At 37.4% G+C, this 21,192-nt stretch overlaps 6 protein-coding genes and 2 pseudogenes across 14 annotated transcripts; 1 reads left to right on the forward strand and 7 right to left on the reverse strand.

Moving 5' to 3' along the window:
- Positions 1 to 268: 268 nt before the first annotated feature.
- LOC147935948 (uncharacterized) lies at positions 269 to 1,777 on the reverse strand. Its single transcript, XM_087469510.1, has one exon. The coding sequence runs from the start codon at positions 1,775 to 1,777 to the stop codon at positions 518 to 520; it is 1,260 nt and encodes a 419-aa protein (XP_087325636.1). The 3' UTR covers positions 269 to 517.
- A 604-nt stretch (positions 1,778 to 2,381) lies between these two features.
- Positions 2,382 to 4,035, reverse strand: LOC147935949 (uncharacterized). Of its 2 annotated transcripts, XR_015568695.1 has the most exons (2): positions 3,110 to 4,035; positions 2,382 to 2,947 (listed from the first exon to the last, which is right to left on the reverse strand). XR_015568695.1 is itself a non-coding variant. In XM_087469512.1 (1 exon), exon 1 carries the CDS (start codon positions 4,033 to 4,035, stop codon positions 3,199 to 3,201), a length of 837 nt encoding a protein of 278 aa, XP_087325638.1. In that variant the 3' UTR covers positions 2,939 to 3,198. The 2 variants fall into 2 exon arrangements, 1 of the variants encoding a protein (XP_087325638.1); XM_087469512.1 differs by having other exon boundaries at positions 2,939 to 4,035.
- Positions 2,939 to 6,570, reverse strand: LOC104718358 (uncharacterized). 4 transcript variants are annotated; one of them, XR_015568694.1, is made up of 6 exons: positions 5,366 to 6,545; positions 5,213 to 5,262; positions 4,827 to 4,965; positions 4,650 to 4,757; positions 3,952 to 4,051; positions 2,939 to 3,855 (listed from the first exon to the last, which is right to left on the reverse strand). XR_015568694.1 is itself a non-coding variant. In XM_087469511.1 (2 exons), exons 1-2 carry the CDS (start codon positions 6,286 to 6,288, stop codon positions 5,250 to 5,252), a joined length of 936 nt encoding a protein of 311 aa, XP_087325637.1. In that variant the 5' UTR covers positions 6,289 to 6,570; the 3' UTR covers positions 5,214 to 5,249. The 4 variants fall into 4 exon arrangements, 1 of the variants encoding a protein (XP_087325637.1); XR_015568693.1 differs by having other exon boundaries at positions 4,650 to 4,965; positions 5,366 to 6,539; XR_015568692.1 differs by lacking the exon at positions 4,827 to 4,965 and having other exon boundaries at positions 2,939 to 4,051; positions 4,650 to 4,800; positions 5,366 to 6,551.
- Positions 6,571 to 7,377: 807 nt separating this feature from the next.
- LOC104718359 (uncharacterized) lies at positions 7,378 to 9,584 on the reverse strand (annotated as a pseudogene). The gene is made up of 3 exons (XR_015568696.1): positions 9,488 to 9,584; positions 7,796 to 9,332; positions 7,378 to 7,438 (listed from the first exon to the last, which is right to left on the reverse strand). The product of XR_015568696.1 is annotated as an uncharacterized LOC104718359 (transcript).
- Positions 9,585 to 10,982: 1,398 nt separating this feature from the next.
- LOC104718362 (uncharacterized) lies at positions 10,983 to 12,657 on the reverse strand. Its single transcript, XM_019230911.2, has one exon. The coding sequence runs from the start codon at positions 12,536 to 12,538 to the stop codon at positions 11,108 to 11,110; it is 1,431 nt and encodes a 476-aa protein (XP_019086456.2). The 5' UTR covers positions 12,539 to 12,657; the 3' UTR covers positions 10,983 to 11,107.
- A 463-nt stretch (positions 12,658 to 13,120) lies between these two features.
- On the reverse strand, positions 13,121 to 16,304 carry LOC104718363 (cyclin-T1-2-like; annotated as a pseudogene). Its single transcript, XR_015568697.1, has 7 exons — positions 16,137 to 16,304; positions 15,537 to 15,813; positions 15,105 to 15,186; positions 14,667 to 14,792; positions 14,353 to 14,534; positions 14,105 to 14,253; positions 13,121 to 14,018 (listed from the first exon to the last, which is right to left on the reverse strand). The product of XR_015568697.1 is annotated as a cyclin-T1-2-like (transcript).
- Positions 16,305 to 16,424: 120 nt separating this feature from the next.
- On the forward strand, positions 16,425 to 18,513 carry LOC104718364 (uncharacterized). 2 transcript variants are annotated; one of them, XM_087469513.1, is made up of 7 exons: positions 16,439 to 16,554; positions 16,879 to 17,019; positions 17,190 to 17,246; positions 17,436 to 17,516; positions 17,635 to 17,751; positions 17,907 to 17,957; positions 18,100 to 18,513. In XM_087469513.1, exons 4-7 carry the CDS (start codon positions 17,496 to 17,498, stop codon positions 18,343 to 18,345), a joined length of 435 nt encoding a protein of 144 aa, XP_087325639.1. In that variant the 5' UTR covers positions 16,439 to 16,554; positions 16,879 to 17,019; positions 17,190 to 17,246; positions 17,436 to 17,495; the 3' UTR covers positions 18,346 to 18,513. The 2 variants fall into 2 exon arrangements, with proteins under 2 accessions (XP_010434395.2, XP_087325639.1); XM_010436093.3 differs by lacking the exon at positions 17,190 to 17,246 and having other exon boundaries at positions 16,425 to 16,554.
- Positions 18,514 to 18,647: 134 nt separating this feature from the next.
- On the reverse strand, positions 18,648 to 20,974 carry LOC104718365 (iron-sulfur protein required for NADH dehydrogenase, mitochondrial). 2 transcript variants are annotated; one of them, XM_010436094.3, is made up of 8 exons: positions 20,451 to 20,974; positions 20,269 to 20,377; positions 20,047 to 20,169; positions 19,849 to 19,946; positions 19,628 to 19,754; positions 19,461 to 19,546; positions 19,245 to 19,370; positions 18,648 to 19,134 (listed from the first exon to the last, which is right to left on the reverse strand). In XM_010436094.3, the coding sequence occupies exons 1-8, from the start codon at positions 20,526 to 20,528 to the stop codon at positions 18,937 to 18,939; spliced, it is 945 nt and encodes a 314-aa protein (XP_010434396.2). In that variant the 5' UTR covers positions 20,529 to 20,974; the 3' UTR covers positions 18,648 to 18,936. The 2 variants fall into 2 exon arrangements, with proteins under 2 accessions (XP_010434396.2, XP_010434397.2); XM_010436095.3 differs by having other exon boundaries at positions 19,849 to 19,928; positions 20,451 to 20,733.
- Positions 20,975 to 21,192: the final 218 nt, after the last annotated feature.

Here is a 21,192-nt window from a genome sequence, read left to right on the forward strand (position 1 = left end):
CTTGATATGCAATTATGCATTCAATTCTAATGAGACTCTTGCCAATAATTTTTGTTTCCAAACTCAGGTTCTTCAAGGTTTCCATCATAGCTGCTTGATATGCATTCAATTGTAATGAGACCCTTGCCAATAATTTTTGTTTCCAAACTCAGGTTCTTCAAGGATTCTACTTTTGAACCTATTGGCTTACCAGTGCTTGCGAGTAACAGCTACCTGATAGTATGAGTTATTTCGAATTCTTAAAAGAAAATAAACAATAGAAAACGTATTGGTGTATTCAAGTACTAAGATTAACTCCATTGCAGAGACCATGATCTACAGAATAAGAGAAAAAGCTGAATTATGAATTAAGACGAAGAGAAAAAAAAAAAATACTAGTTACTACATGATTACTAGAGCTACTTTGATTAGTTACCTTCATCTGGCTAATCTAGGTTACAGAAAAAGGTTCCTTATAACAAACACAATTCTTCAACTTCTAAATGTGATTGTAGTCTTAGTTCTTATTTCACATCTGTCATCGGCTTCTGAAAAGCCTCTGAGCTTCATAAGTAGAGTTGGGGTCTCTTGTTGCCATCAGCTTCTTGAAAAGCCACTCTGCTTCAAAAGTAGAGTATGCATTCCCTGTTTTCATCGGCTTCTTGAATGGCCTCTCTGCTTCAAAAGTAGAGTTTGCGTTTCCTCGTTTGAATAGCCTCTCTGCTTCAAAAGTAGAGTTTGCGTTTCCTCCTCCGAAAAGCCTCTCTGCTTCAAAAGTAGAGTTTGCGTTTCCTCCTCCGAAAAGCCTCTCTGCTTCAAAAGTAGAGTTTGCGTTTCCTCCTCCGAAAAGCCTCTCTGCTTCAAAAGTAGAGTTTGCGTTTCCTCCTCCGAAAAGCCTCTCTGCTTCAAAAGTAGAGTTTGCGTTTCCTCCTCCGAAAAGCCTCTCTGCTTCAAAAGTAGAGTTTGCGTTTCCTCCTCCGAAAAGCCTCTCTGCTTCAAAAGTAGATTTTGCATTCCCTGTGTTCATCGTCTTCTTGAAAGGCCTCTCTGCTTCAAAAGTAGTTGAGTTTCTTTTCTCCGAAATCTTAGAAAGTCTCTCTAAAGCAGCAGCAATCTTAGAACGTCTCTCTTCAGCAGCAGCAGCATAAGCAGCAGCAATCTTAGAACGTCTCTCTTCAGCAGAAGCAGCAGCAGAAGCAATCTGAGAACGTCTCTCTTCAGCAGCAGCAGCAATCTTAGAACGTCTCTCTTCAACAGCAGCAGCAACAACAGCATCAAGTTTTTTCTTCTGTTCCTCAAGCCATCTATTAAATTTTTCTTGTTCATCCTTTTGTTTCCGCGAAGACTCAGGCTGATGACGCTCAGGCTCGCTTGGCTTCGGTGTTTTCTGTTTAACTTGATTCGATTTCCTTTTTTGGTCATACGCGCTTCTCTTAACCTTATCAGATAACAAATCACAAGCTTGTAAAACCAGTTTAAACGCGCCTTCAGCACCGTGAAACCTGTTCTTGTCCGGATGAAGCAAAAGAGCTAACTTCTTGTAACGTTTCTTCACAGCTTCATCGTCAGCCGAAGGATCTACACCGAGAACTCCATACCAATCAGATTCTCCGTTGGTTTTGTTTGACGCAGAGATATAAACATCGATCGTCATCAACACTTGTTTCAAACCTTCAAGTTGCGGATACAGACGCTCCGCCTTGTTTACGAACTTCTTAGCCCCATCGTAATCATTCGCAGAGATCTTCTTCTCGGCGATATCAATCGCTCTTCTAGCTTCGTCCTTGTTACACTCCATGACTGAGTTTTCTTAATCAAATTCAGAGAATCGTTTACAAATATCAAAACCCTAGTTTCTGAAAATTGTTATCTTTACAAATTACAACAAGCGAGAGAGCGATCGTGGTATAAAAACTAGGGCGAGTCCAGCGTATATATAGACTACGCGACGCGTTTACCCTTTTTCACAATGTTGGAAAATTGATGGATTGGAAAAATGGAAATTTTCTTATTTTGTTTTGTGGGGTAAAATAGGAAATATAAGTCTTTGTTGTTGACATGTATCTTCAGATGATGCAATGTTGGGCCAGATGGGCTTTTTAAACCGCCGTATGTTTGTTTGGGCTTTTGCTCAGTTGTTTTGTGTAATGTTTATATATCAATAAAATCTTCACCTGTGGAAAAAAAAACAGAAGGAAATATTAGCTCGGTGACTTACTGACTTTGTACCATGAAATTCTTAATATTGTTATTTTTCTATATTCACTAGTAGATATTGACTTGAGATGTAGAACTTAAAAAGTCAAAAGACTCAAAATAATAATATCAGTTGTCAACCTGTTGTAATAGTCCAATCTAATAAATTGGAGTAAAACAGTTTTTCGTTAACTAAGGATTTTCCAAGTCATGAAAACCTGATTTCCTTGAATCAAAAATTATCTACAACAAATCTTGAAACCACATTGACAACGGAAGGAGAACTTGTTCTTGTCTAAAGATGAAAAGATAACCATAACATGTCATAAAGCATCCATGAAAGGCTAAAAAGCAGAACTCTGCAACTTCTAGAAATATGTAAATACAGTAAGTCTTCCTTCTTATCTCACACATTTGTAAAAATCAACTCTGCAGCATGACTCCTCAAGTTCTCTTTTTTTTTTATATATATTTCTTGTACTTGATTTGCAGCATTACCACTAGATTGGTATCGAAATTGAACCATTCCAGTGAAAACTACAAGTAAAACTAACCAATGATGGAGAATATCTCTCTCAATAAGTACCATCACCTGTGTTTTGTGTGGCTTTTACCTTGCTCTGATCGGTTTGGAGAGTTCCATTGTTGATGAGATGATGAGAGGTTGACGACTGGCCCCAAGAAACCTGGTTACGGAGTTTTCTAAAGTTGCACTATGATATAGTTGACTCTTCTTTTCAGTTATCCTAGTGTGAAGATGATAAACTCACAACTGCAAATATCAGTTTCTTTAATGAATAGAAGATGAAACAGAGTAATAACAGAGATATATCAGGCTTGATAGAGGCTTATAATAATAGAGATTGCAATTTGGGATTCTGATCTCCTTACATCACCTATTAAACTACACAGGATCTACAATATTCACCATTACCTTGTTTTAACACTTAACTCTTATTCTTCATTTGTCATTTCGCAGCATCTATCAACAAGTATCTCTGTTGTCATCTTGATAAAAAGCCTCTATGCTTCCTTTTCATCTCCTCTAGCAGAAGTAGCTGGAAGAATCTTTTCTTCTGCTTGATTTGCGCTATCAGAATCTGAAGTGTTCGAAGAAGAAGCATCATCACTTGTGCTTTCGCTTGTTCGTTGAAACGTGGCACTAAATCTGTAGACTGGCCTCCCATCGACCATCTCTGGAATGATCTCGGTCGCAACGAAACACTGCCGGCAGTTTGGACAACACAAGGTCTTGTTAAGATAACGTCGAGACTTCACAAATTTACAATGTGTGTTGCACCTCTTGTTTTTGCATACTGTCCAAAAGAAAATGAATTCCTCTGGTTTCCGTGGATTCTCCTGTTCCCATGAAGAATCAGGATCAGGCTGCTCAGGCTCAGGGTCAGATTTGTACCTGGACTCGTACTCGTGTGGCTTTGGTGGATCCTGCATTCTGCTCCTTTTCCGTTTCCTCTTTCTATCATACGCAGCTCTCTTATCTTTGTCAGACAACAAATCCCAAGCTTGTAAAACCAGCTTAAATGCGCCTTCAGCGCCATTAAACCTGTTCTTGTCCGGATGAAGCAAAAGAGCCAACTTCTTGTACTGTTTCTTCACCGCTTCGTCATCAGCTAAAGGATCGACGCCGAGTATGCCATACCAGTCAGCTTCTCCGTTGATCTTGTTTGATGCAAAGATATAAACATCGATCATCCTCAACACTTGTTTCAAACCATCAAGGTTTGGGTACAATTTCTTAGCCTTGTCGACGCATACCTTCGCTCCATTGTAATCATTCTCCGAGAGTTTCTTCTCAGCAGTATCCATTGCTATTTTGGCTTCTTCCTCCTTGGATACCATTGTTTGTTTACTTTCTCTACAAAAACAAATCAGAAACAAAGTTATTGAATCAGTTCGGTGGATATATAACAAAGTTCATGAAAGAAGAAACTTTGCAAAATCTCAAGCCAAAGCAGAAACTTCTTATATATCGAATGGAGAACAATTAAAACCCTAGAGACGACGCAAGAACAAAACCGAGAGAAGGGAAAAATATATTTAACAGGACTTGCAATACAAGCAAAGACCGAACGTTTGGTGTTTGATAATATATAAGTAATTTTTATTTTTCCTTTTACGAAAAGGATATTGATGAAACGGAAAAAAAAAGAAAAAGAAAACGAAATTATGTCAAAACAAAATAAACTAATTCCATCAGGAACAGGAGTAAAAAAACAATTGTGAAAAACAGAGCTATTCGTTCACATATGTGTACAATTCCTAATGATAATACTAGAGAAAAGAAAAAGAAAAAACAAGATTCATTGAATCAAGAGGATCTACCGCAAACATTGAACTATACACAACAATTTTTAAGAGAAGTTGAAACGTTACACTTTGACTATATGAAAGGTGAAAAGATTCATAAACATATCATAAATCATTCATGAAAGGCAAAAAGCTGTAAGTCTTACTTCTTATGTCACATCTGTCCTCGGCTTCTCAAGAATCCTCTTTGCAGCAGCAACCAATATTTCCTAGTGACTCCTCAAGTCCTTTTTTGATTTTCTACATTTTCACCACTAAATTTGGCCGATATTGAACAAATCCAGCTAATAGCTAAAACTGACAAATGATGAAGAACAACTCACTCAATTAGTATCATCACATGTTCTTTTTGGCTTTCTGATTGATTTCGGCCACTCAATTGTTGTTGTTATTACAATTAAGGAGATGATGAAAGGTTGAAGACTGGCCTCACGAAACTTGCATGTGGAGTTTCCGCGGTCGCTGGAATTTGGTTACAGTTGTAATCATCTCAAGTTTAGCTTCTAAATCAGAATTAAAAACCTTTACTCTACTTTAAATATCTCAGCACATACACAACACCTTTAACCAACATCAATGCTTTTACTTTAAACAGTGCAGTGTAGAGCTATATATATATTTAACTGATCATACTGAACTCAATACCAATTGCAATAATGATATTATAGCTGTTAGAAGACTGATTGATCCAAACAATTGTTAGAGTTACCTTTATAGCAAAGAGACCTGTCTCCATTTCAAATTCTTTAATTTGCAGTACTGTAAATCCAAAGTTTCAGAAGATCAAATAAAAAACAATTACTGATGAAGAAAATAGAAAATAATTAAAGAGATATGGAGTTGTGCTTCCTAAATTTCTTACTTTTTAACATATAGGTTCTTGAAAAGCTTCAATGCTTCGAGTCTCGAGTTTGGATTTTCTTTTATCATCTTCTGAAAAAGCCTATACGCTTCGTTTGCATTTCCTCTAGCAGCAGGTGGAACAGTAGCAGGAACAATCTCTTCTCCTGACTGATCTCTTTCTTGTGGTTGATTTGCGCTACCAGAAGCTGAAGCTGTAGAAGAAGAAGCATCATCACTTGTGTTTTTGCTTGTTGATCTGGCACAACTGAAGACTGGCATCCCATTGACCATCTCTGGAACGATCTCTGCCGCAACGAAATCTTGACGGCAGTTTGGACAAGTCCGGGTCTGGTTAAGGTTATTACTAGACCTCACAAACTCACATTGGGTGTTGCATCTGTTGCACATTGTCCTAAAGGTAACGATCTCCTTTGGTTTCCTTGAAGATTTAGGTTTAGGCTCTGGCTCTGGCTCTGGCTCAGACTCTGAAGAATCAAACTCGTACCCGTGTCGCTTTGATCTGCTCCTTTTCCGTTTTAAAGGTTTTGGTTTCCTCTTTTGATCGTAAGCAGCTCTCTTAGCTTTGTCAGATAACAAATCCCAAGCTTGTAAAACCAGTTTAAACGCACCTTCAGCTCCATTAAACCTGTTCTTGTCCGGATGAAGCAAAAGAGCCAACTTCTTGTATTGTTTCTTCACCGCTTCTTCATCAGCTAAAGGATCAACACCGAGGATTCCATACCAATCAGTTTCTCCGTTGATCTTGTTTGATGCAGAGATGTAAACATCAATCATCATCAGTACTTGTTCCAAACCGTCTAGCTTTGGATACAACTCCTGAGCCTTTATAGCGAATTGTTTCGCTCCATTGTAATCATTCTCCGAAAGTTTCCTCTCAGCGATATCAATTGCTCTTTTCGCTTCTTCTTCGTTAGGGTTCATTGTCGTTTACTTTTTTTCTCTACAAAAACAAAAAAAACAGATTAAATAAGCCACAAATCGGAAACAGAATTGAAGCAATTCGGTGGATCTAATAACAGAATTCATGAAAGAAGAAACATTTCAAAAAATCAGAAACGTCTTATCGATAAATGAAAAGTCTCTGATTTATAGAGATCTACTAAAAAAACCCCTAGAGATACGCGAGAATTGGAAGAATAGGAGAATTATATAAAACTTGCAATACAAGTAGAATGATTGCAGGCAACATTGATTTTCTTCCATAAACTTATTAGTCAAGTATTACAATTTTTTTAAAAAATTATTGTATATTATATAACTTTATATGAATTGTAAATATATTTAACCATTAAAAGTGTCACTGTTTAATTCTTTTAGATGTTTCAAAATTAGATAGATAATGATATAAAAATTCCATATGTATTATTTATATATATTAATTATTTTTATAATATTTTCTTTAAATCTATACAATAATATCGAATACACAAATGATGGTTACTTACTGTATAATATTAATTTTTTGATTATTTATCTTGTAAAATATTACTATGTATGGAATGTAAATATTTTTTAACCATTAAATGTGTCACTTTTAAAATATTTAAAATAATTTAACATTATATAGATAATGATTATAAAAATTGCATATATAATATTTAAATCTCTAAAATCAAGCAAAATTTTTTTATTGATATTAAATATTTATAAATATTTTTAATATATTATTTAAATCTATACAATAATGCCTATTTCACAAATGATGATTACTTACTTGTATACTATATGTGTTGGTAGAAAAATTAGCATAATACATAATAAATTTTTGTGTGTTCTTAAATTTGATATACTTTTGTTCATTGTATTATATGAACTTCATAATCTAACTAATGTATATATATTAGACGTAGTTTAATCCCATACTATCTACCTTCCAAAGACTTCCATTAGTGTATATGTATCCAACCAGATCAGATGTTACTGAAATTAATCAAACACATTGTTTAGAAACCAGGATATTACCCATCTGTCTATCACTAAATGGAACTCCATAAAAAGTTTAAAACGTACCATCAGTCATCAGACTTGTACGGAGAGTAACGCTGATGCATCTTTGGTTTGGTTCTGTTTCCTGTATTATTTCACAAACTCATCAATTTATTGACGCCTAATTTCAGTTATTTTGTGTAGTTCGTTAGGTCATTATATGAATTACGAGACTCAACATACATAAGAACAAAGAAGGAAGAGCATAAGTGGAGAAAGGGCAGAGAAGCACATATTTCCCTTTACAAAAGTGCAGTGTGTGTGTGGCTAGCAGCAGATTGAGATGAATGAATTCAATGAAAAAAGATATAGATTTGAGTCGAAGCACTCGCAGAACAGTAAATTCAAGTTTCATAAGATCAAATAAAAAAAACTATTAACGATGCATACCAAGAAACAAAAAAACAGATATAAAATTAACTTCTAAATCCAAATTTCTTACTTCTTATTTCACATCTGTCATGTAGGTCTCTCTCTGCTGCAAGAGTAGAGTTGGCATTCAATGTTGTCATCGGTTTCCTGAAAAGCCTCTCTGCTTCATAGCTAGACTGCTTGGCACTTCCTGTTGCCATCGGTCTCTGTTTCTAAAGCAGAGTTTTTATTTCCTGTTGTCATCTTCTTGTAAATACTATATGCAACGTTTGCATTTCCTCCAGCAGCAGCAAAAGCAAAATCAGCAGCGATCTTTTCTCGTGACTCGGGAAAAAACCTTTTCAGTGCGTCTCCACTTTGATATGCAGTCTTTGGCTTTGCGGTAGCAGATGCTGATGCGGAGCTAGTAGAAGAAGAAGTTGTGTTTTTGCTGCTTGATGACTTACTAAAGGGAAGAAGACTCGATGTGATGACTGGCCTTCCATTGACTATGTATGGAATTATCTCGGTCGCTTGGAAATTCTCACTGCAGTATGGACAAGCCAAAGTCTTGTTAGGAGAATTAGACCTCATAAGTTTACAAAGTGTCTTACATCTATTGCACACTGTCCAAAAGATACTGGTTTCCTTCTTGTTAGATGAAGAATCAAGCTTAGGGTTAGGGTCAAACCATCTTTTCATTCTTATGGGTGCAGCATTTGCAATGTTAGATGCTGAAGTTGAGAAAGTGCTTTTGCGCATTGGCTGATTACAGGGACTCATTATGATGACTGGCCTCCCATTGTGTGCCACTGGAATTACTTCGGTCGCAACAAACCACTGACTGCAGTTTTGACAAGTTAAGACCTTGTTAAGATAATCCCTCTTAAATTCCCAATATGTCTTGCATCTGTTGTTTCTGCACACTGTCCAAAAGTTACCACAATTCGTTGTTTCTAATGAAGAATCAGGCTTAGGTTTAGTCTCAGTCTCAGACTTAGGCTCAGGTTTAGGCTCAGTCTTAGGCTCAGGTTTAGGATCAGGCTTCTTAAGCTCAGGCTCAGGTTCAGGCTTCTTACGCTCAGGCTCAGGCTTCTTATGCTCAGGCTTAGGCTCAGGCCTAGGCTTAAACTCAGACTCGTACGTATAAGAAGAATTTGGCTTATGTCGCTTATCTGGTTTATGGTTAATTTGGTTTGATCTCCTCCTCTTTCGATCATAAGAAGCTCTCTTAGCTTTATCAGATAATAGATACCAAGCTTCTAAAACCAACTTAAACGCGCCTTCAGCGCCGTTAAACTTGTTCTTGTCCGGATGAAGCAATAGAGCTAACTTCTTGTAACGTTTCTTCACAGCTTCATCATCAGCTAAAGGATCCAAACCTAGTACGCCATACCAGTCAGGTTCTCCTCTTGATCCGTTGATCTTGTTTGATGCATAGAGATAAACATCGATCATCTTCAAAACTTGTTCCAAACCGTCGACCCTTGGATACAAGGCCTGAGCCTTTATAGCGATTTTTTTGGCTCCATCGTAATCATTCTCCGAAAGTTTCCTATCAGCAATATCCAATGCTCTTCTAGCTTCTTCTTTATTAGACTCCATGTCGTTGAGAGAGTTTTTTTCCTCTACCGATACAATTTGAGATGCAAAAGACAAAAAGACAATAGTTCAGAGGATTGTGTACGTACAGAACCAAAACAGGAAATCACAGAGTTTCAAAAGGAAGCCACACGAAACATCACACAAAATCAGAAACAGAGTTCGGTGAAAATAACAATACCCATTGAAGAAACTTGTCGCGAAATCTCGTGCTAATCAGAAGAACCCTAGAAACGCCGCCAGAGAAGAGGAAGATATTAACAGAGGTAACAAATAATGGTTTGGTATCACTCCGTATCAGGTAATTTTATAGGGCTTATACGTATCGAAGATTTGATTTCCAATTTAATAAACCAATAAACCATTGGGCGAGTCACGCGTGTATTACACGTAACACTTATGGATAGAAGAAAAAAGGAAATATTATTAGCTTAGTGCGTAATAAATTATTATTACTTGTCACAACAATTAGAATACAAAAATAGTTCATCGGCCATAGTGATGATCATCGCTCTGGCTTAGATTGACTTTCGATGAGCCTCATTCGATATCAGAACTTATACACTTATCTGTGGAAGCCATATCTCTGGAGACAGGTAGGTTGATTGCCCTACGGCTACACCACCACTATTTTCAACTCTGCTTTCTTGATATGTGGGATTAGGAATATACTTTCTCTCATAAAGCTCAAGCATTTAGACTCTGATTGTAGATTACATTTCAGGTTTTTTTTTTCTGATCCTGATTTACTTGACTGACGAGTGGATTCATAGTTCTTACATACTCCATCTAACATATGTTTCTTTATGGAGCATCATCCAACAATTACATATGATTCATTACGGACAAACAAATTGTTTACAACAAACGTTTGTTTTTCTTGAATATGTGTTGCTTGTGATTAGAGAAGAAAATCAGCAGAAGCTGTCCTGTAAAGATTTGATCATGTTCTCTTGAAACAAATTTGGTGTCTTAGTGGTATGGATACTACCATGAGCCTCTATGTCTGATGGTGATCTTGCAGGGGACTTATCTTATATTTTCTTGTCCAAGATTTACTATACCATATATGTGTCTGTCTAAGTTTCAATCTCATTCCATCAGTTATTATTCAAGTAAAACAACAGAGCTAAAACTAGAGAAAAACAAGGCTTCAGAGTCATGAAACCCAATTTTCTTGAATCAAAAGGATCTTCCACAAATATTGAAACTACACCAGAGTGGTTAAGAGAACTTAGGACATCACACATTGACGGTGAAAGGAGAACTTTCTCTTGTTCCACTTTAGTTGAGTCTAGAGATAAAAAAAGAAAACAAAAAAAAAAGGATCCATAACATATCATAAAGCATCCTGAAAGGCAAAAAACAGAACTCAGCAACTTCAAGAAATTTGTGATAAGTCTTTTCAATTCTTATCTCCCATCTGCCCTCGGCTTTTTAAGCACCTTCTCTGCCCTCGGCTTCTTAAGAACCTTCCCTGCAGTAGCATGTGACTCCCGTACTCTTTTCAAAACTTCTTGTGCTTGATTTGTGGCATTTATGCTACCAGAATTGGCCGTTACTGACACTGAACAATTCCACTGAAAATTGTAGGTATAACTAACCGATGATGAAGAAAAATTCTGTGAATATGTACCACCACTTGTGTTTTGGGCACTCCATTGTTGTTGCTGTTGTAGTTGAGGAGATGATGAGAGGTTGACGACTGGCCTCAAAACATTTACCTGTGGAATGTTCACGGTTGCACTAACAGATGGTGAAGAAACTCTGTGTGAAGAAGAGGCTCCATTTGTGTTTTGGTTTATTGCTTGACTTTGGGCACTTGCTTGTGGAGTTTTGGAGCTGCAGATGGAGAAGAATTTCTCACAGAAGAAGAAGCTCCATTGGTGCTTTTGTTTGTTGCTTTATTTTGGGAGCTGTTTTGTTGTTGTTGAGGAGATGTTGAGCAGTTGACTGGCTTCACAACTTGTGTTGCACTGAAAATCTGACCACAGATAAGACAATGTACGGGCTTTATATGACAAAAACCCGTCACATATGGACATTGTGTCGTGCATCTATTGCACACTGTCCAAAACAACATACTATCTGTATGCTGTTTTGATGAATCAGCAGGGGCAGGGGCAGGGGCAGGAGCAGGGGCAAAACTCCTAGGTTTAGGGCTCAGATCCACACGGTCTCTAGCATTTTGATGCCCGCTTGAAGATGATGGTTTGTGTGGATTTAGTGGTTTGGGCATCCCACAAGCAGGCTTATGATTACTTGTAGCCGCAGCACTCGGATACACACCTCCTCTAGCATTTTGATTCCCGTTAGAAGATGCTGGCTTGTGTGGATATGGTGGTTTTGGCATCCCACTAGCAGGCTTATGATCATTTGTAGCCCCAGCACTCGGATCCACACCACCTCTAGCGTTTTGATTCCCATTGGAAGATGTTGCTGGCTTGTGTGAATTTGGTGGTTTTGGCATCCCACTAGCAGGCTTATGATCACTTGTAGCCTTAGCACTCGGATCCACACCACCTCTAGCATTTTGATTCCCATTATGACAAGCAGGCTTGTGTGGATTTGGTGGTTTTGGCATCCCACTAGCAGGCTTATGATTGCTTGTAGCCCCAGCGCTCGGATCCACACCGCCTCGAGCATTTTGATTCCCGTTAGAAGATGCTGCTGGCTTGGGTGGATTTGGTGGTTTTGGCATCCCACTAGCAGGCTTATGATCACTTGTAGCCCTAGCACTCGGATCCACACCTCCTCTAGCATTTTGATTCCCATTATGAGGATCAGGCTTGTGTGTTGGGTTTGGTGGTTTCTGCATCCCGGGAGTTGCATCTTTCGACTTCCTCTTTTGATCATAACCACTTCTCTTGACCTTATCAGATAACAAACACCAAGCTTGTGAAACCAGCTTAAACGCACCTTCCGCGCCTTTAAACTTGTTCTTATCAGGATGAAGCAAAAGAGCCAACTTCTTGTACTGTCTCTTCACCGCTCCATCATCAGCCAAAGGGTCTACACCGAGAACTCCGTACCAATCAGCTTCTCCGTAGATCTTGTTTGTTGCAGAGATATAAACATCGATCATCATCAACACTTGTTGCAAACAATCAAGGTTAGGATACAAAGTGTGAGCTTTGTTAACAAATTTCTTGGCTCCATTGTAATCTTTCTCTGAAACTCTCTTCTCAGCGATATCCATTGCCCTTCTAGCTTCATCCTTGTTACATTCCATGTTTTGGAGCTTACTCTATAAAGATTAAGGAATGTTTCCACACAGGAGAGTTGTTTTGGTAAAAAAAAAAACATCTAAGTACGGAGTTCAATGTTTTACGAAAAGGGTTTAACCAGAAATTAAACAGTACATTTTTTCTACAGACGGAATCTAAATTAGAGGTTTGCTAAGAACACCTAATTCGATAATCGAAACTCAAAAGAGAACAGAACAATAAGATTCTCGTGACAAGACCATTCAACATAAAACAGTTAACAAAAACAAAAAAACATTGCTAAGGCACAAGTAAAGGTAGATTCATGCAATGCAAATTTCATCATACCTTTGTTAAAGGACACCGCGAGAGACAAAGTAAGAAGCAGAGGAAGATGAAATGGGAAAAACCTCTATGTTGTATTGTGAGACTTAAGTATGACTCCAAAAGACAAGAAGCGTACCCTACACGATTTTTACTTAATTCATTTTTTGTTTTTCTGTATGGAAATAAAATGAAGTCATTGAAAGTCAAATAATAATAATATTGATAAATCCTGTTATGAAGATTCAACGAGATAACAGGTAAATTCCTTAATTTTCAAATTATTTTTACTTCTTAATCCATCTTCAAATATTCTATTTCTAAGTTCAGTATGATTTCATAGTTATTAGAGTTTAACATATAAGGCAAAAAAAGAAACTTTGTACATGCATTTATTATTTACAAATTCTTAGGGTCCCAAACCATCTTCCTCTTTTGGAGAAAACATAAAATAAATTGTCTCTCCAAAACTCGTTTACTTTTATAAGCTCTTCCCAATAGTCGTCTCTCCAAAACCCAGTTCTTCCAAAAGCTTATCAGCTGAAAATCTAAACCAATATTTCACCATCTTCAATTCTTTCATATATCACTGTCATTCATCAGAGAGGCATCAGCCATCAACACCTGAGTGGTTTGCATCTAGAATCTCACTGTGTTCCACACTCGTGTTGTCATCAGGGTTCATGAAGCTTTGTCTTCTCGTAATGCTATCCTCTTCTTCTGCTTCTCTTTTACTCAAGTCCTTCTCATCCATCAAATCCCTCTTATCTATCTCTTTGTCAAATGACTTCTTATCTTTCTCTTGTTTAGCATCATCCACCTCCTCTTGAAGCACTTGCAAGTCTTTCTCCAATTGGCTGACCGCAGCATCATCACTTGTCTCAACAATTATAGTATGAACAGAATGGTCATCTCGATTCTTTCCAGCTTCACTTTCTGAGTGCTCCTCTCCAATTTCTTCAGGCCTAGACACATCGTGGACTGAATGATCATCGCTCTGGCTTAGATTGATTTTCGATGACCCTCCTTCGATATCAGAACTTGGACGCTTATCTGTGGAAGCCATGTCACTGGATACATGTTGATGCACTTCAGCTACACCACCACTACTTTCAACTTTGCTTTCTTGAGATGTAGGAATATGCTTTCTCTCATAAAGCTCATGTATTTGGCCTCGGATATCTGAAAATGCAAATTATAAATAAACCACAGCAACAAGGTTTAGAGCAATCGAGCTCACAAATTTTTAAGTAAAAAAATACACATACCCTCTAATTGACAAGCTGGGATATCAAAATCTTGACACAAGACCTCTCCATATGATTGTAAGTCCATGTTTAGGAGCTCAGCAGCAAGGAAAAGAACACCCGCCGCTATGTGATCAGGCTTATACTGCAGGCAGAGAGTCGTCCGCCGACTGCAAGGGACTCATGATTGTATGAAGAAGGCAAAAGCACAAGGCGTATAGAGAACCATTAGAATTCAAAAAGCTTTCAAGTAACATTTTTAAGCATACCAATCGTTGACAAAATTCCATGCAAGTTGGGCAAGATCGGTCCTAGCATCGTCAACCATAAATCTCTTAATTGCTTCGACAAGAGGTATATAAGGGAGACTAATATAGAGATCAAAGTTTAATGTAGAAAGAACAAGATCCTCTCCACTTAATACAAGCTCTTTCTGTTGCTCATATACTTCCTGCAAAAGTGAAATAACATTTATGTGCAAAAGAAAGGAAAGAATAAATCTTTTCAAAAACCTAGTAAAGTAAACAACAAAGAAGAAATGGACAAGGAGAGTTGTAGGATAGGTAGTATGAAAAAAAGAAACCTTTTTCTGAGCATCAGAAAGTTCCTTCTTGTGTATTATCTCATAAGAGGCAATAATAACGTCTTTTAAATCCACTGGAGTTTCCACAACCTTCCCAGCTAGGAGTATGCAGACTGTTGCAATTGTCTGGAGAGCAAATATAACAGGCAAAGGCATAAGTACCAATCTAGTTGTTCTTACTGCTCTAGAAGAATACATCATCGCAAAACAAGCACAAGTTTATTAACCATGCACATCTATCCAAACCAGTAGAAACAGAGAGCTAGCAAAGATGATGACACAGAGATGGATATCTATAGAGGAATCTCAAGAAACCAGGATGTTTTAAATCACCAGACAGACAGCTATAGGCTAATAGACTCATAGGCACTCAAAACAACAGAGACTAAAAGACATATATTTCCTTAGTAACCATTTTGTTCACCCAACTAAACTCACCCATCTGTCATTCTTGGCGTGCGATTGACGAATGAAGAATCGATGACAGAATACCGTAGCAGTGGCTATAGTTACCTGAGGACTGCATTGAGAAACTTATATCAGCCCACATTCATCAAAGGAACCAAAACCTGATAAGCTTCTTACATTCAGATGGAGCCATTAATGGCTTTAAGCCTTTAACTCTTAAGATTCATGTTAATAAACATACCAAGATACAAGGGTGTCCAAATCACATACTAAAATTAAACAAAGTTAGAGTATCAAAATCCCTAAATTGGCTGCACCGCTGCAGTACATCATCACACTCTAGAATTTTTAACAGACCAAAAGGATACATGTCCCGAAGATGGTGAACTTACGAAATACCAACACAAAACAGAAACTAAAGCAGTATAGCAACAAACACATGTAAGGCAAAAAGAAACTTACAGTTTCAGTCTTTCGCCGAGATTATCCAAAAAGGCACAGTATGAGTTGCGTAGGCTATTTTCCATGTTCAAATCAATACCATCTCGCCTCGACGGTGAGGTTGTTTCGATATCTTCTCTTGTAAAAAACCAAGGGATAATCTCTTCATCATGGAGATTGCTAGCGACTGACGAAACATCGCTGTCATTGCCAGAATCATTCTCATCCAAATCCAATCCTTCATCCATTTGTTATGTAAAACAGTGATGATCTTAGTCTTTCGAGTATTACACTATTTCTGAAAAAAAGAAATCAGAGTAGATTGTTGTTGTGAAACCTTTAACAAGATAAAGAAGTAAAACAAAAAAAAGAAGAATAAAGACTTCAACTTTGAAAACAAACGCATTACTAAAGGGTCAAAATTGGTTTCGAAAGAAACAGAGACAACAAGAATTAGTCTTGGGCAATGCAGAGGTAAAGATTGCAAATTTCAATGATAGAATGGTTAAAAATTCATGAAACGATGCAATGTACCCATGACCCATAAAAGAAAAGAACACAAATATTGCGTAGCAAAAGCTTCAAATTCGGATTCAGCAGACGAAAAGATCGATACTTTACCTTCAAAAAATGCAATTAACGAGAGAAAGAAACGCGTAAACGAAGAACCCTAAGCCTTAGACCAGCGAGGAGTCAAAGAAGGGAAGAGCGAGCAAGCAAAAGCAGTACCACAACACTCGTTTCTGAGAAATATATGTTGGGAGGCAAAAGTCAAAGATTTTGATAACCAGAGGATTAAAAAGGAAATAGCTTATCTTTAAAAGTGTCTGTGCTTACTTGGCAAACCCTATAACCAATAGGACTAAGACACGTGTCAATCCGGAATTAAAACTGAAAAAAGGGAATATGGGAAATAAAAAATTATAAATAAGCTTCTCCGATCTCGTTTTCATATCAGGCGGCGTGTTATAGGTTTCTGATATTTGAACCCAAATTCTCACCGGCGATCGATTTTTGCAACATTGGGTTCGTGAAGATGGTAAATTTCTCTCCTTTCTTATTCGGGGTTTGATCTGATTCTCGGTTAAATTTTAGGGCTTTTGTGATCGTGATTTAGTTGTCAGAAATTACTATTGTTTTTAATTGAATTGTGTGTCGCTCTGTGATCTAGATAAGAAAAAATCAGGAGAAACTATCTTGTATTTGATCAAAGCATGGTTCTTTTAATATATATTGGTCTCTTTCTGGTATTGATATTGCCTGGAATGACATAACTATATAGATTCCTACTTATGAGGAGCTTTGTTTGATTTTTAGAAATCTGGATCTTTGCATAGTAACCATGTTTGTATGTCAATTTCAGGTGGGGAAATCAGTAAAATTATCTTCGAAAGACGTTACACCGGTTAAACTTATTAGTCGAGGTTTAGTATCTGATTCAATTGCTAGAAACATCAAAGTGTGCCGCAACAAAGGGGACTTATCTGATATCAGTGATGCTGAGGTAGAAAAATGTCTTCTACCTTAATGATTAATTGATGCTTATTGTAGCTCTCACAAATTTTCAACACATGTATTCCATTAATTTTTAGCATCTCTCTACCCTTCTTAAGGAGGATATAGTTTTTGTTCCTGTTGAGTTTTATCTGATTTGAATCCCGTCTATGGTTTTAGTCTCTGTAAACTCAACACTTGTTCCTGGATTGTGGCGAACCAGCATTTTGTTAACATGTAAGTCCATCACGTGTTAATTAGTTTCACTTCATTCCAACCGTGTAACCTAGTCAAAACTATTGTCTTGTGCTTGTCTTCCGGTTTTTGACATTCTGCTCTATTCTTTAATGTTAAATTATATGTATGAAGCTTGTGAGCAAAAGCAATTTCTATACCCTGATTTTGATGGTTATTGCTGCTCATCAGGTTGCTGGTTATCTAAGTAATAAAGAAGAATTCATTTTCAAGAAGAGAGCATGGGAATTGATGAACCCTGAGTACCAAAAGGTGTTTGCTCTTAACCTGTCTTTGATCTACTTAATTTCTGTTAAGTCAACTTCATATTGTTACTCACATGCTTTCATTGACGTTCTTGTTAATGATCATTCATTTTATTGATTCTCAGGGAAAGAGGAGGAAAGTCGCCAATGAGAAAAAGAAGGATCCTGCTAATAAGACTGCTCCTAGTAAGAAAGCTTTTGCAACCAGAACCCCAAGCAATGTAGAAACTGAAAATACAAAGGTCGGTGCTACCATTCCTTCAGCTCTCTCTCTCTGAAACAATGTCTATATATATTGCACTTTTGTTTCTTTCAGATTTCTTTGGATCTTCCTTATTTTTCATTTGTAGTTAAATTTATCGTCTGACATAATTTTTTCTTGTCTTATTTCATGCAGAGACCGAGTTTGGAAATCAATTACGATGCCTTGGATAAGCTATTTGGTGATGTAAGTTTACTCCTATTTCTAACAAGTATAATGCTGTGTTTCATTCATAGAATCGAAAGTTGAAGAGATATCAGCTTCATGTTGCTAGAATAGGCCTCTTGTTTCTCTGCCGAGTCTCTTATGTGTATTCATATCTTTGTAGGATAACTCTCCAAAGAGGGATAATCTAGAGAAAGCAGTCGGTGTTGGTGACCAAGTGGAATATTCAAATCATAGCAGTGAAGAAAGCCTTTTGAAACCTCCGGGTTCTGAGGAAGAAGAACCAGCCTGGAGTGAGGATTACAGTAATGAAGATGCGTATAGAGGAGATGAAGAATGCTATGGTAATGAAGATCTTGAATTTGAAGATGAAGTTGAAGAAGAAGATGATGAAGGGATTATTTGGTGATCTCATCTTATGTTATGAAGTGATCTCAACATGTCTTACTCGGAACATTTGTTTTCTTGAAGTCTATAGTGATCTCTACATCTCTTTATTTGATTCATCATCTTCCTATCTAACAAAGCCACATTAATTTGCTGATTCACATGATTAATAACACAGTGACTGGCTCTATTGCTTTTGTCATCTGCAAATACATTCTTTTCGTTGTAAATATTCTCTTTGGGACAATGTGAATAGAGGAGACGCAGAATGCTATGGCCATGAAGATCAAGATGATGAAGGGTTAATTTGGTGATCATCTTACATTGTGAAGAGCTGAACGTTATATTTTCTTCTTCAAAATCTTGAGATAACTGTAAAGTGATCTCTACATGTCTTATTCTGATTCGTCGTCTTCCTATCTAACAAATAAAAGCCTCAACATATTGTTGTGCTGATTCATATGGTTCACAAAAAGTGAGTGGCTCTATGGCTTTGTCCTCTGCATATAGATTCTTCTCTTTGCAAACATTCTCTTGGGTAAAATCATCTGATAAGGTGAAGCGGCGAAACAAACATGGGTTATATATTAGCCTCTTGTTCGCATGGCTTGCTCTATGACGAGCCGCTGGAATGTGGAACGTTTAGCTTCATCTGAATTTCATTCTCTGGATTATCTCTAAGTTCCTTTAGCCCTTTCACCACGTTTTGAGCTAGATCTTCATAAGCTTTTGATACTATAGAACCCGGTGAAGAGACAACCACAGGAACACCTTCATCAGAACCTTCTCTGATCGTCATTTCCAGTGGAATCTATATAGGCAACCAAATAGTATTTATTTAATGTAAGACCAGAGAGAGAATGAACAAGGGTCTTAAAAGCATTGAAAAGTAACAAATTGGTTCTGGCTCAGATTATATACCTCACCGATAAGTTTCAAACCCTTCTTAGCAGCAGTGCGGCGTGCTCCTTCTTTCCCAAATATGAAAGAAGGTTCGTTACAGTGAGGACAAACAAAGCAACTCATGTTCTCCACAAGTCCCAAGATCTAGCAGAAAAATGCAGAAAGGTTAAGCAGCTAGATCGAGATCTATATGTTTCCCAGCAGGCAAAGATGACATAAAGAAGATGGCCGTACAGGTACTCTAACTTTGTCAAACATGGAGATTCCTCGATTAGCATCAGCAAGCGCAACATCTTGTGGAGTTGATACAATAACAGCACCTGGAAACATAATCCCACTCTGATAACTACACATTTTTCTCATATAAGGCAACTCGGATATGCTACAACGAGTTCAGCTACCTGAGAGTTTCAGGTTTTGAGATATGGAAATTTGAGCATCACCGGTTCCAGGTGGCATATCAACAACAAGAATATCGAGATCTCCCCAATCAACTCCTCTTGTCATCTTAGCCAGAGCACTCATTACCTGTAACAATACCACAAAGCTTGATTACGGAACTACAGCTTTTTTTTGCTTGTGTGGATAATAAACTCTAGAAAGGATGTAAAAAGACACACACCATAGGACCTCTCCACACAAGGGGTGCATCTTTTTCAACAAGAAGTCCCATTGACATGCATTTAACTCCATAGTTCTCAACTGGAATCATCTTCATATCTTCAAATACAGATTACAGTAAAACGTAAATGATGTATATAAAAACACAAAATGCTAATTCTGTTGCTAGAGGTTTGTGTCTATCTATCTATCCATCTACCTTGGTTAACTTGGGGCTTTTGATTGATTTTCATCATAATTGGAACAGATGGCCCGTACACATCCGCATCAAGCAATCCAATCTTCAGTTCACATTTGTTGGCCAATGCAACAGCTAAGTTTACTATATACATCAACCCCCAAACTTCTCACATTAGCATTTTGACAAAAGCCAAACACTTTCAATCTCAACACACAAAAAGCTTCAGTAGAAAGGTTATACCAGCTGTGGAAGACTTTCCGACTCCGCCTTTACCGGACGCAACGGCGATGATATCTTTGACTCCATGTAACCTGAGCTCCGTCGTCCTCCCTCCGGCGCTAGCAGAGCTCTGCAATAAACGAAAAGGGGAGATTAAAAAAAGTCCAATCTCAAAGGAACGAGCTTTAAGGATCAATGCTTACGAAGAATTTAAAGGCAGAGACGGAAGCTGCGTAGAGTTCACGGCGGCGGAGTGATCGCAGAATCGCGACGGTGGCCATAGGGAGGACTGAGGAGAGAGAGAGAGAGGAGTGAAAGTGGTGACGAGGGCAATTTAGGAAATGCCAGTCAATGAAGTAAAGGTCTCAGCTTTACTTTAGAAGAGATAAATAGTGAAATACTACAAAACAGAGAGATTGGGAACACAAAGAGAGATAGATCCTTTTTGGCTTTTTTTGATGTAAATTGCTTCGAGCTGAAAAACATACATAAGAGTGGAATTGGCAACACAACCAACCACACTTTTGATCTCTTTTTTTTGGATTTTAATTGTGATAAGATCATAAGAAAGAGTTTGCTTCACTCGAATGCTTTGATTAGTCTATGTTATTTTTATTTGTGTTGCTTCTGCAAATAAGTAGAATTGGTCTTCAACACTAACTAGTTCACGTACTATTCTTCAATGTTTCCTCAAGTTGAAGGAGTTGTGAATGACTCCATCGTGTTTGTTCTTGTATTCTTTAGTTTACAAATGCTTTTGGAATTCTCTTTTATATAACAGTACTACAGTAGTATAGATAACAAGTCAACTGTTTTTGCCAGCCAAAACATATAGTTCATACAATGATATAATCCAAATAGTAATATTACAACAGTACTTAACTCGATCAACTTGAAAACTTTGACTTGACTTGTCATCTATATTACTCTAGATGATTATTAGAT

The sequence above is a fragment of the Camelina sativa genome, chromosome 10 (genome assembly GCF_030686135.1).
Source record: "Camelina sativa cultivar CO46 ecotype springtype chromosome 10, ASM3068613v1".
NCBI lineage: Eukaryota > Viridiplantae > Streptophyta > Magnoliopsida > Brassicales > Brassicaceae > Camelina > Camelina sativa.